Source organism: Polyergus mexicanus, unplaced genomic scaffold (genome assembly GCF_030449975.1).
Source record: "Polyergus mexicanus isolate NDT 795.1 unplaced genomic scaffold, iyPolMexi1.0 SCAF_1, whole genome shotgun sequence".
Classification (NCBI taxonomy): Eukaryota; Metazoa; Arthropoda; class Insecta; order Hymenoptera; family Formicidae; genus Polyergus; species Polyergus mexicanus.
This window is the reverse complement of record NW_027223321.1, coordinates 3,777,765-3,792,549: the sequence shown is the minus strand read 5'-3', so window position 1 is coordinate 3,792,549 and position 14,785 is coordinate 3,777,765. Positions and strand designations below refer to the sequence as shown.

At 32.7% G+C, this 14,785-nt stretch overlaps 1 protein-coding gene across 2 annotated transcripts in view; it reads left to right on the top strand.

Moving 5' to 3' along the window:
• Positions 1-14,785, top strand: part of LOC138932045 (uncharacterized) — a 27,412-nt gene extending 12,627 nt beyond the window's left edge. The window contains exons 4-5 of one of the 2 annotated variants that reach the window (XM_070293533.1): positions 12,092-12,219; positions 12,379-14,785. In XM_070293533.1, coding sequence (XP_070149634.1) covers positions 12,092-12,219; positions 12,379-14,521 — 2,271 coding nt within the window. In that variant the 3' untranslated portion in view covers positions 14,522-14,785. Of the gene's footprint in view, positions 1-11,892; positions 12,220-12,378 lie in introns of those variants that run through there. The other variant, XM_070293524.1, reaches the window with a different exon arrangement.

Sequence of the window (14,785 nt, the reverse complement as noted above, 5' to 3'; positions counted from 1 at the left end):
TTATGAAGCGCACCAAGTATATTTTCTAAGAAATTTATCTAATATGTTTGACACGAGAGTTGATTCTTTTTCACAAAAATTCTATATTATAGATCATATTTAACAAGACAATAGTCTCTAGTTTTTGGAAATATCGCAATCGATTGCTAGCTATCTTGAAAGATACGCGAGATGCGCGGAAACTGAAGACTTTTTTACATGATTATTATTCGCTCAACAGTTAGCAAACAGCAGTTATTTACGCTAAGTACTTGCGTCATTGACACTAAATTTTTATTGGACCCCATAGTAGCCGGTGAAGAGTCACGTGCAATGCAAACCAGCGAAATGTTTGCGATGACCCGTCGAGTACCAATTGTGCCTAAGCATCTCGGACCCGGCAAGTTTATAAGACCGAAGAAGAGACATTAATGTCTCTCTTTCTTATGCAATCAAAGTATAAAGAGTCGATTTTTTTCTCGCATAAGTGAAAAGTCGCCGTCACGTAAAACGCATATCGTCTACGTCTAGGTACGATCGTGAGAGTAAAACAAAAAATGTATCATAACAATTATATTAACGAATATAAATAAAATATAATAGTATTTTTTGCATTAACAGAATTTTATTATATTGCACGCATTACAAAATATCGAGATGTAGGTAAATGAAAATGCACACAAGTCAAGTAATCTCGTATATTATATTTTTATTTCATTTACCTAACTTTATCTCATTAAAAAAATACAGAGAGTAATGACGGAAAAAATTATATACAATATATATATCGACTATGGAAACAATTATAGTCCTCACATTTCCATGACAATATGAAAAAACTATCATTACAAGACCATCAAAATTTTGCTAACGACTTTCATCGATTCAGCGGTCGATTAGTAAATCGATTAGTCTTACATCACGCGCGCCCTAATACTTTTGCATAATATTCAAATGTCAATAATATTAGTCACAGGTACACATACATATTTCAGGGTTATCCACTCTTTTTAAATCGGTGACCATTAAGTTCAATTGGATTTGCTAAAATCTGTATTACGTTTATACTGACGGGATTGATAAAGGTGCATGACAACCATACATATGATAAAACGATAAACGACATTTGTCATAGCAAGATATATTGTACTAAAGCTTTTTAAAATGATCAATTGTTTACGAGCTTACAAGGGCATAAACTCACAGTGATATTTTTATCATTATTTTCAAAATACTTTGAATTAGTCTTAGAATTAGTCTTAAAAACATGCGGAAAATTATTACATAACCGCGAAGTTTATCCTTGCGTCAACTATCGAATAGTAATTATCAATTATACATATAGTATACACCTTCTCGTTTCTTAAATAGCAAAGCCTGAATATGCATAAAATAAGACTTAATGTCGTTGATATTTTGTTATTTGTGCGTTCCTTAAATTTATTTTAATGAATTGAGGAACAAGTTTCTTGCTTTTTTTTTTATACAGAACATACACAGAAAAAAATGCGATTGGGAAATATCATATTAGAAATTACGCGTTATCATGTAATCAAATGCAAATTGATTCATTTAATTTTAATTGTACATATTTAATATCGTGAACTTGTGGATGTTGTCACGTCAAATTTTAAATTTTAAATTAAGCAATAGAAAAAATTTAGTGGCATAATAATTTTTTCAACAAAGTTATATATTAAAAAGATTGAATTACTATATAATATTACATTACATTACATATTATTGTTGACCACTGATCAGATCTTAGACTCTTTGATCTTTGACTCTTAATATACAATATAAATCTTACATAAAAGATACATAAATTCTTAAGACACTCGCGACCATATTTTACATATTCTACTAGAATAACGACATCGCTGTGTAAAGTTCGTTTCAACGAGAAGCTATTTATCACGCCGTTACCGAACTCGCATTTCTTTAACGCTCGCGAGAAACTTGTATGCATCCTCGGCGACTCGGATGCTATATCGACATTTCTCTATTTTAATTGCGCGCGTATCCTTGAGTCTCACGAACGAATTATCTTTGGGTCACTTTGTCAGCTGTACACCGAGATCAGGGACAAAATCCCTATCACCATTCAGTATCTAACATCCGGTCGGATCATTGGAATATCGCGAATAACTTTGTCCTTCTCACGAGATGTTTATTCTCACTTTCTCTCTCTTTTTTTTTCTCTTTCCTTCTCTTTATGTCCTTTTCTGTCTTCCTCTGGCTTTTCATCTCCCTCTACCTTTCCTTTCTAACGCCCCTTTCCAAACCCCACCTGTGCATATGCGTGAAAGAAACAGAATTACAGCATCCTCCCGCGGACATCTCGTGCTGGCAATAATCCTGTACCGCCCGTTCTTCCCCACCAGCCGATCAGGTAAACCCTATAAATGCTCTTGGTTGCGCGCAGATGAAGAAGTCATCTCTCACGACGCTCTCTCGAGTAAAGCATGTATTCGTTTTGACGTGTCCATTTTTTAAAAATCTTCTTCCGGTGATTAGCACGGCGATAAAATCATGGTAAGTAGCAGTGCATCACGAATCGTGAACACAAAGTGACATAAAAGAAAAATAGACGTGAACAATTATGACGGGGATAGGCGGTGAACTCGAAAAGATTTGTGAGTCCTCTTTCCGTCGAAAAGTGAGATAAAGTGAACTTGTGGAGAATTATTTATTCGTGATCTGAGATTGAGATATTAAATTTTGTATAAACCTTCATCGATCTTTTATGTCGATATTCTGAGATTTTTATAGATTTTTACGCGCGCATATTTTTTCTCATGTAAAAGATATGTACTTATCTCTGCAACTGATATTGCAAAGGAAAACGCAAAAGGCTAAAAACAAAGGAATAGAAGCAATAACAACTTTGTATGTGTTGTTATAATTAGAAAAATGATAAAAATTATCGATTTTAATTTTTATAACAAAAGGAAAATGTTACAAAGTGCTAAATATAAGTTTAAAGATAAATTATAGAACAATATAAAATAATATTCTCTTGATTTGTGTTTGTCAAATATATTATTCGTACCATTTATTTTGTTTCACAAAATTCATAGATTTCTGATAAAATATATAGTAAAGATTAAAATTATAAATAAGCTTTCTTTAATATTAACTAAATTACAAATTTTCAAAGCAAAATTCTATTATATATCTTTACTTGCTGAAATTTAATCCAAAATCTTGTCGCTGAAATACTGTTAATTTTTAATATTAAACTTGCCTGATCTTTATAAGAAAAACAATTTTTAGATATTGTTCCATTGCATAAATTTTTTATGAGATACCCATGACTTTTGGGGTCGCGATTTCGTCCACGATAATGCAAAGAATTCGCAGTAAAAAGTATCGAGCGCAGCGTATGCAATGCATCGGCGATAATTTATTTCATATATATTCTACAATGGCGATTGCCCGGCTATTATCGCGCCTTTTATTTTTGTGTTTTGAAATTTACACTTTCTTTTTTGCAAAATACTGTTTTTGTCAATAAACCGTTTGGTATTTACACATAAACCTACATGCACATTCTTCTCTCAGGAATTAATGAAGAAAAACCTAGCTTTTCCAACAATTGCAAATGTCAAGGGTTATCATTGTCTATTAACTTCAAATTTTTCTCATCTAACACATTTTTAGAAAATTGCCTCATTAGACTATAAAATTATACATATTAAAAAAGATATTTAGCTAACGAAATTGTTGTCATGTCTAATTGAAAGAAGAATGCAGTAATCAGACAATTAGATTTTATAATTTGAGAGAAATGTTAAATTTTTATGTTAATTTTTTAAGTCAAATCACAAAATATTATTTATGTTTCTCCGTGAATTATAAAATTTTAATAAATTACAAATTTTTCTAAAATTTTGGAAACTTAAATCTTTATTAAAAATTTTTTAATCTGTTATATTAAATTCTAAATCAAATTTAAAAAATTGCTTGCAAAAATTTAATTAAGAGAAAGATATTTTTGAAGGATTTTTTTCTGATTCTGTAATTTGTTTTATAAATACAATTTTAACTGTATGTTTTAAAATGTAATAGCATCCTCGATGAATATATTAGTCGAGGATGCTATTAATAAATTAATCGAAGATGCTATTACATTTTAAAATATACAATCAAAATTGTATTTATAAAACAAATTACAGAATCAGAAAAAAATCCTTCAAAAATTTCTTTCTCTTAATTAAATTTTTGCAAGCAATTTTTTAATTTAATTTAGAATTTAATATAAGAGATTAAAGATTTTTAGTAAATATTTAAATTTCCAAAATTTTAGAAAAATTTGTAATTTACCAAAATTTTAATTCACGAAGGAACATAAATATTTTGTGATTTAACTTTATATATCAAATTTACTAAATGCATAATGAATAAATTTTTAAAGAACACTCTGCTACTGATTCCTCAAATTTTTCACATTTATTTCTATGGAAATGATTTCTGTCTATCATCTCCTCTCTTTGCCTTGTTAAATGCCAAATGTTAAAAGCATCCTACGAAAATGCTTTTGAAATCCATCTCCTTTTCTGTAAAATATATTTGATGATGCTAGCTAGTTTGTAAATTAATTTCAAAGCGATCTTGCATCAATGACGGCACAATATCACAGTCGTAAAAGATTACTTATTAGCAATTTATCTAATCGTCATACTTCTACGAATTCTACTTATCGAATTCATAAAATGTCTATTCTTGCTTAATGCTTGAATTAAAATGGGAACGCTCCCCACATCGTGTAATAAAGTTACGTTTTTTTCGACCAGTAAAGGTCAATCGCATAATTTTTCTCATTAAAAATTACGCACCAAACTGTCTGGCTCATGTACCATTAGAAGCGTATGGCGTAATATAACGCCGCGCCTTCTCTGCTCGGTTTCAGATAAAGCGAATTATACGGAGTATAAGATCTTCAATGATACACGGTTTAATATGCTTTATGCAAATTAGACAAATTTGAAATATACAACAATAATCTTTTAACGGTATTGACATTTAGATTTAATTAAATGACTCTCACTTCTCTTACTTTATGTTTTTCTACACTCAATTAAAATATGATAATAATATCGTCATCGTAACGCTAACATCGTAATCATTATTTTATGCATTTTCAAAAAGATAATTAAGTAATTTAATAAAAGAATCTGTTATCGAAATAAAATCTAAAGTTCTGCAATATTATTGTTAATAAATTATGCTACTGTTATGTTAACAAATGCAGCGTGACTTTCTACGAGAAACTGAATCATTAGCTAATTAACGCCTTCGCGTAATATATTTCCTCCTAATTAAATATAACTTGGATATTTAACAAGTAATTATCGAGCAGTGGCAAAATTATTATGCAATAGTTTTGCATCAACAAAACATGTAATCGAAATTTTTACCTGAATCGATTGCGTAGAGATTAAAGATAAGCGCATAATTAGAATTTACCTTATTTGTATAATTAATTAATATTGTCACTTAATATGTACATAGTTTTTTTTTTACAGTATTATAATACGAAACGCATTTCGTTAAAATGCAAATTATTATATCGCATCATTTTTATAATGACACGGTTATTTCCAAAAGTCACTTCCGAAATAATGGCATAAAACGATCTGACAGATTCAAAATAACATTAATGATGACGACAAAATAATATTACGATTACATGAGATTTGCATATAGAAGCTATAATACAAACGAGGCATAAATATGTAATAATGATTCTTTGCATCTTTACGTCATTGGCACAATTCTGTATGCTGTACAAAAACTTGCACATTTATTCTGACGATGCTCATTAGCATTTAATGCACAGGATAATGAAAACGTATATTTTCTCAATCGTTAACTGCATAAATAAGAGAAACTTATATGGAAAACTTTCACTTTAACCAAAATATTAGAATTAATACTTTTTATTTCCGCCATAATAATTATACATATATTTATTATCAATTTCTTATTACAAATATAATAAAATTAAGAATAAATATGTCTTTTGCTTTTTTCAGAATATTAAATACATTTTGAGATATTAATATATTGAAAAATATAAATGATTGGAATTACAATTGCAAAGAGATGCTATCAAAATAGTAATAATTATTATTAATTGCTAATAATGTAACTTTAAGAATTTGATTTTAACACGTTACTCAAATAATTAAAATTGTAGCGTATCAATTATGATACTTTCTTCTATATTTTGTTGTACGTTATATCTATTAAATATAGTATATCAAAATATAATTTATAATTAATTTATTATACTACACTTAATGCTATTTGATTAGCACTTGATTGCCCGACTTGCAGTATAATCGTAGAACTTTCGCTGATCTACTCGCCGCGTAGCATTCATTCAGTTTGAATGTCAATGACTGTGTGTCGTTAACGATTGGCAAAAATATCGTAATTATTAGCCGAAGCATGTATGCACGATATGTAACGCAAACAAATCACACGGGCCACGATCCTTCGTGAGCTTCTTCTGAATCTTTAAATTAGTGTATCTCGACAGGATGATGAATTGTTCGGTTAATGATTCGTCTTATCCTAGAAGCGCTTTGTATTAAAAGGATTCACGTTTTATATTTTATTAACATAAAATTATCTAAATTGATCTAATTTTGCATATTTATTTCTCCTGTTATCTTTCATGTAAAATAAAAATTATTTGTAATCTTCTTGAGTATATTATAATTTTTTTAATACAAAATTCTTTTATCGCTAATAAAATACGCGTTTAGCTAAAAAGATTATGGACATTATGCAATCATTTGGCAGGAAGACAGTCGGAAAAGCCAGGCAAAGGTCAATAGCGACTGTTCAGAGACGTGCCATGCAGACGTGCACACTGTGGCAAGCAACTTTCAATTTCTCGCTTTCTGCTACTGTTGGTTGTTCACTCAACTTAATATTCAGTTTAGTGCCTTCAGCTGTATATCTATACAATTCCATCCACGAGAGTGATATTAGCATCTTGCGGAGCACGTATAGTTTATTCTTTAAAATATGGTTTTTTTCTGTGGTATTTTTCTTACAATGTGTTGTGAAATTTAAAAAGCCCTGACAAATATAACGCAACATCAAAAATACCATTCGGATGATATAACTTTTAATTATATCTTCGTGATAAATAAATATAGTATTTTTAATTAGAAAACAAACTACGCGACCCTTACTCTTACGAAGGAAACGCAAAGTAATGTTACGCGATATAGAAAGCGATACGAGATATCTCAGAACCCATCAATAAAAAGCGCAATTCGATCACTATCCATCAATATCAAAACGCTCGTTTGCTAATAGAATTCAAACACGAGATTAAGATTCCCACGATACGGCTGACGCGTGATTCACAATACGTATAGATATAACACCGACATAAACGCGGGACGCCGGTCATCTCCCGCATTCGTGTCGATCAATCGAATCGCATCGGCCAGCTAACCAGCCAACGATGTCGTCCGTCGTGGTATTTCGATTATGCAATGGCGCGCCGCTGCGGGGCCAAATTGGTCAGTAAATTTCAAGATGAGCCTCTTGTCCTTTCGTAATAATGATAAATACCCGGCTGTCCTTTTTCTTCTCCCACCTGCACCCGTGTTTTTTTCCCCGCGACAGGACGGGACCGATCTTGCCGAGGTCAACCGCATCGGCTCTCGTTTGCGTAATACAATTATAACGTAGCGGGGACGCGCGAACTTCTACCTTTCGGCAACGGTATTCGTCCTGCGACGAATTCTCTTTAATTATACACGCCACACTCTCTACATCCTATTCTACATCCTAGTTCATAAAATACAAACTTGCCATCGTGTTCTTACTTACTGTCGCTTAGATCATTAATTAGGAGAATATTTTGAATAATTTGAGATATAGAAACAGAATCAGCACAGTATGGGAGAGAGTAATTAATAAATTCAGATATATTTAAAAAATAACACCTCCTTCTAAGTAATGCAGATCTTATCACATGTGTCGATATGATTGACGATATTTCAAGCTCAACATAAATTTAGACCGCGTATCCGTAAATAAATTAATTCAATTTCGATTGAATTCTAATTTAATTTAAATTTTTATAGAGATATTATGGTTTCTTATATATTGTAGCTTTTAATTTTTAAATCTCTTTTATCTTATGTCAAACTCGGAATTTTTGCTGCAACGCTATCGAAGGATCCAGCAATAATAATTGCTTATATACTGCTTAATACGAAGGGGAAAGTGACACTTTTTATGATGTGTATGCGGCGAAGGAACATGTTACCGCAGCTTCTTACTATGTAACACGCGACCGATTGAATGTATCGTGAAATGTCGTAGGGTTGAAAAGCAAAGGCTTGAGTTTTCCATTCGCATATACGACTCACAATCAGCTCGAAAAGAACCTCTGTCATGTTAAACAGCGAAAACGCCGTATACAACATGATCGAGACTTTTGTCGGCCGTTGACAATTGCTCTTTAGTCTTTCTTATGTCAAAGTCATTATTCCTTGGCGATAGAGACGTGACTTCGTCGATAGAAAGTAATAACGGCCAGCAATTTTTGCTATAGAGGTTTCTCTTTTTTAAAGACGACTTGGTATTGTAATGTATCGATAATGTATCGGCTGGTCCAAGATATTATCTTATTCCTTGCCGGATTAATTGATAAGAACTTGAAACTTGAAATGCGAGGACTATAAAAGCTTCTATTGTATTATTATTAAAGGATTACGAAGTGTGTTGATAATTAAAAAGCAAAAATCGCACTTTGACAAAATATAGTAATTAATAAAATCCTTTGCAAATTTGTGGAGCTAGATTAAATTGAATAAATGTAAATCGTATTTAATACAGATCTCACAATTTTCTTAAATTGAAAAAATATATAATAATTTCAAGATATACATAGTAACTTACACATATATTATAAACTATATTTTATAATATTACATAAAGTTTACTTAAATTTTTTACTCTGCTATAACATATCATTTAATAGAGTGACTTTTACTCTCGGACTATAATAACATAATCGATCAAGATTACGCTCTAATCGATCAAGCATTTATCATTGTTGGCCGAGATAACTGGAAAGTGCAAAGAGCCGCGTACTTTATTAGTGAACGAAGATGTAATGCTGATGCCCTCGCGCGCGCAGGTATTATGCAAGAAACTATATTTACACCTTATACAGTTGACCCGATCGCACGCTTACCCATTAAAACCTGCGCGCTCCCCGTGCCAATTAAGACTGTTTCGCTAAGAACATCTACCGCGTGAAGCCGAACCAGACAAATTGCTTTCTCCACGGTTAACGTCCATCGAGTATGGCGTGGTTCGGACGCGTCTGATGTGAATGTCGCGAATTATGGCATCTGTTTTTTTTTTCTGTCAAGGATGCGTTGCGTGGAGAATCGCGTATTACAAAATGCTTCCCGAACCGTAAATTGCTCCGTATGTTCATTATGTCATATTGCAAAATAAAAATATACATTTATATCCATATAACTACATGCATTTATATATAGTCTATAATCTGCTTCTGCTGAAATGTGTAATATAATATAAAAATATTACAATAAATAAATTTTTGTTTAAAATAAAAAAAAAATAAAATAAAATTGAAATCACATTTATATTCGTGCTTTAACTTGAGTTTTTTACCTGGTTTTTGTAAGATATTATAATAATTGCGAAAAATAATCTATTAATTATCTCCAAATATTTTATTGTGCACTACACACACACACACACACACACACACACACATACACACACACACATATTTGCTGCATTACCTACTTTCATAACTTATGTCATGATAGACGAATACTAATGATACAACTTCGTCTGTTACAAACTGCCGGTTACAAATGTATGTGTAATTACGAGATGGTCGTTAACTTTGTTAATCCTTCTTAACACTCTACACTTTTTACAATTAATATTCAATCAATGAGTAATGCGGTTATTAATAAGAAATACTAATACAAATCCGCTATTACAAAACATGTAATGTAATGACTAACTAAATATTCAAGCTATCAAAATCATCCTAGAGCTATCATTTCTCGTGTGTGAACATCATTCATGATATTGAATCTCGATAATATTCGTTGTTTCCCTTTAGCTATTGATAACTTTTTGTGAGAAATCGTTGACATTTATTTTTAATAGAAAAGATTATATAAATTTGAAATTTGACATAAATATTCAAGAATTCTAGGATCCATTTGTCTCTGATAATTATAGATGCAATTGTCCCTGATGAGATTTGAGTACATCATAAAAATACAATGAGTTCTTTATCGTGTTCAAATGTTGTATAGAAATTAATTTATATTTTAATTTATATTAATTATATTTTATATTATAATTTATAAAGTTTTTAGTTATTTATAAATTATTATATAATTTATACTATTTAATAAGCTTTTATTTAACAAAATATTTTATATAGTATTATATTAATTGACATTTTTTAATACAAACTCTAGAATTATATAAAAAGTTTTTAATTATACTTTAACATTTTCAATTATAATAATAAAAGTTGCTTTCACTAAAAGGCTCTCGGCTTTTGCAACATTTTTCAGGGAACTCCTTTACCTCTATATGGATGCAATTTTCTTGAGAAGGTCTGTACAAAAGAAATTTTATACCTTCGGCGATTATCTCGCGATTTGATTGAATCTTTGTCGGCTCTCTTCCGCCTGTCCATTAGCGACAATTGTGTGATTAGAAATTTCAACGCTCGATTGCGTTACGCAAGAGGCATTTTGCACCTTGCAAGATTTATTCGTTGATCCAATGAGAAAAAGGCCATCGAGGTCCATCTCGCTTATCGGCCAGCATCTCTCGCGGCCTGTCACTTTCTCCAAATGTAAATGAAACGTTTAGGGATACTTCGTGAGAATAATCGATTGTTTATTTAATTTTGCATGGATCTTTAGTTTCTTGACGCAATACTGAGTAAACAGGATACCATATATTATCAAGTGTTTATGCTCCGATTATGCTCTACTTATCAGTGCAGCGAGATAATTGTTCGCGATAAACTAACATGCGTGATACTCGTATAATAAGGTTCTGAAATTAACTTTTTTACATTCTACTGCGTTTCATTTTAAATTTAAATGATCCTTCGATAAGTATCTTGAGAAATGACTATTCTCCTTTTTCTTGTAATCTTTTAAACATTCTACAGTTGCAAGCATATGAAGATTACTCATGTGTTGTCACCGATAAATGATTTGCAAATAAATCCTGTCATAAATTCCGTCAAAGGCAACTCCTGGCATTCAACAAGGGAGGATTATGTTGTGCAAGTCATGGTGTCATTTTTCTCACGAAATATTATGTTGTTTCGCAGTTGCAAGAAACCTTGCAAGAAAGTTGTTCATAAGAATCATTTTACATAACTGCAATCCGCATAATTTTTCGAGAGATGTAAATGAACTTACGACGTTAATAAATGATTATTCTTATTATATCTAACCATTTTTAAACAAGTAATCAAATCGCGAATCTACTAGAAACAAATCTAAATTTTTACTTTGTTTATTTATTAACCTAAAATATATAACATCATGAATGGCACTATTTATCTATTATCAAACATTAATTAATAACGAATTAATAATTCTTTACATTTCACGCGAATCTTTCATAATTATCACCGAATAGTACGCGATATGTAAATTGTATAGATAATACATTGTATAAATTGTATATCTCGCGGCAGATATGCATTATGCAAGACTATCGTGGGTGAGGCGTGAGATTATCCCACGGAGATGATCTTTAATGTATTACGATTGTACGTGAATGGCTCAACTGGTTATTACGAAAAAGAAAAAAAAGCGATTTTATAATGGATGATATCAACGCGTATCTTTTCGGGATAAAAATTATCCAGAAAATTTCAATGCAAGAAATATTTTTAATAATGTCTATCATTATAATACTGAACACTGATTATATAAACATGATAACTATAAAATATAATTAAAAAAATAACGAGGAAGCACAGAATATTTGATATCCTAATATTACTTGAAATTAGTGGGTTATAATAAAAGTTATGTTACAGTGGAAGCTGCTTTGGACGGCCGTTCTCGTGGCCGTGCTCACTACGCATGATGCAGATGCAAATCGTGAGAGAAGCAAACGTGCGATAGAGTCTAACTCGAATAAGTACCAGAATTTTTTGCCACCTTTGTAAGTGCGCGATCCAGTATTTTAAAATTTAAATACTTATTAAATGCCATCAATATGATTAGATTTATCTATAAAAATATTATAATTTTCAATCGATCAAATTGTATAATAATAAATAATAACTTTTTATTGCATATATATATATAATTACATTGACAGAACATCAAGGGGCATAGGAAATCAGCCATTCACGGGATATACTTACTCAACCCCGAAAACAGAATCGGATGGATATATTTATAGAACACCAGATGTTATATATACAATACCGACTACAACAAAAACGACTTCAACAAAAACGACGGATGGATATGTTTATCCAACTCCGAGTAATAAAATATCAACAACGTCAACAAAAAAACCGGACGGATATATTTATATAACTCCAGATATTAGTATATCGACTACGACATCAACAAGAAAGCCATATACATATACTTATCCAACTCCGGATATTAAAATACCAACTACAACAAAAAAGCCGAACATATATACTTATACAACGACAACACAAAAGCCATATACTTATTCAACCCCGAAAATTCCAATATCGACTACAACGAGAAAGCCGGACATATATACTTATACAACGACAACACAGAAGCCATATATTTACTCAACTCCGAAAATTCCAATATCGACTACAACGAGAAAGCCGGACATATATACTTATACAACGACAACACAGAAGCCATATATTTATTCAACTCCGAAAATTCCAATATCGACTACAACGAGAAAGCCGGACATATATACTTATACAACGACAACACAAAAACCATATATTTATTCAACCCCAAAAATTCCAATATCGACTACAACGAGAAAGCCGGATATATATACAACGACACAAAAGCCATATATTTATTCAACCCCGAGTATTAAACTCACTCTACCGCCACAAACTTCAATTAGACCAGTTTATACACGACCACCGCTACCACCATCACCTCCAACTAGACCATCTTATGTACCACCATCACCTCCAACTAGACCACCTTATGTACCACCATCACCTCCAACTAGACCACCTTATGTACCACCATCACCTCCAACTAGACCACCCTACGTACCACCACTTCCACCATCACCTCCAACTAGACCACCCTACGTACCACCACTTCCACCATCACCTCCAACTAGACCACCCTACGTACCACCACTTCCACCATCACCTCCAACTAGACCACCCTACGTACCACCACTTCCATCATCACCTCCAACTAAACCACCCTATGTACCACCATCACCTCCAGTTAGACCACCTTATGTACCACCATCACCTCCAACTTTGCCACCTTATATACCACCATTACCATCTGTAACAAGACCAGCCTATATACGACCACCATCTTCAACTAGACCACCCTACGTACCATCATTTTCACCATCACCTCCAACTAGACCACCTTATGTACCACCATTTTCACCATCACCTCCAACTAGGCCACCCTATGTCCCACCATCATCTCCAACTAGACCACCCTATGTACCACCACTACCATCTGTAACTAGACCAGTTTATACACGACCATCTCTACCACCATCACCTCCAACTAGGCCATCGTATGCACCACCTTCAACTAGATCACCCTATTATTTGCCACCAGAACAAACTAATCAATCATCTTCATTTATAACATTACCAACTTTCAAACCACCGACTAGCCGATTACCTATAGTCACAACGCGACCGACTACCCGACCACCTATAATTGTAACACGACCGAACACTCGAGTTCCTACAATTACAACACGACCAACTACCCGGCGACCCATCACCACACCTCAAATTATTACTTCAAAATATACTCCGGTTACACAACCATCTATCTACCTTCCACCAAGTGTTACTACCCCAAAGCCTCCCACAACACGAATCATAAGTACAACCACGACTTCGACTCCCAGATATAGTCCTACGACAACAAAAAGAATTTCCACACCGGGCACTACTTATTTACCGCCTAGTTCATCTACTACTACACCATCTACGACTACAAGAACTTCTACCACTACTAGATCGACAACAACTACAACTACCTCCACGCCAACGACTCTGCCTCCGTATGAACGAACGTATCTTCCACCACCAAAACCGCCGGTCACCCGAGTGACTATTACGCCACCGCCATATCCTACGGTCATTTATGAAACTACACCCAGAACGCCACCCCCAAGGACAATTGATGGAACGATTGCACCACCACCGACTCTGCCGCCACCCACACCGCCCAGACCTTTCATAGGTTACGAATACCTACCCCCGAAAGGACCCGCCTTTAAAACCCGCAAACGATAAGAGCTGATAACGCGAGTGATTTAACGTATGTTATCAGTGAAATCAATCAGTGAAACCTATGAATTAAAAAAAAAAAAAAAAAATATTTGATGGTGTAATATTAATATTAGCTAATATTAATAACAAAATTATAAATTTTATGGCTTACTATTATTTAAGTGGCGTCGAGTCGCCAGCGGACATTAGAATATTGCCTTTTTTATATATCGATTGTTTTCTTTACATTGATTCTTTTAGACAAAGATTTAACTGATCAGCGTGCAT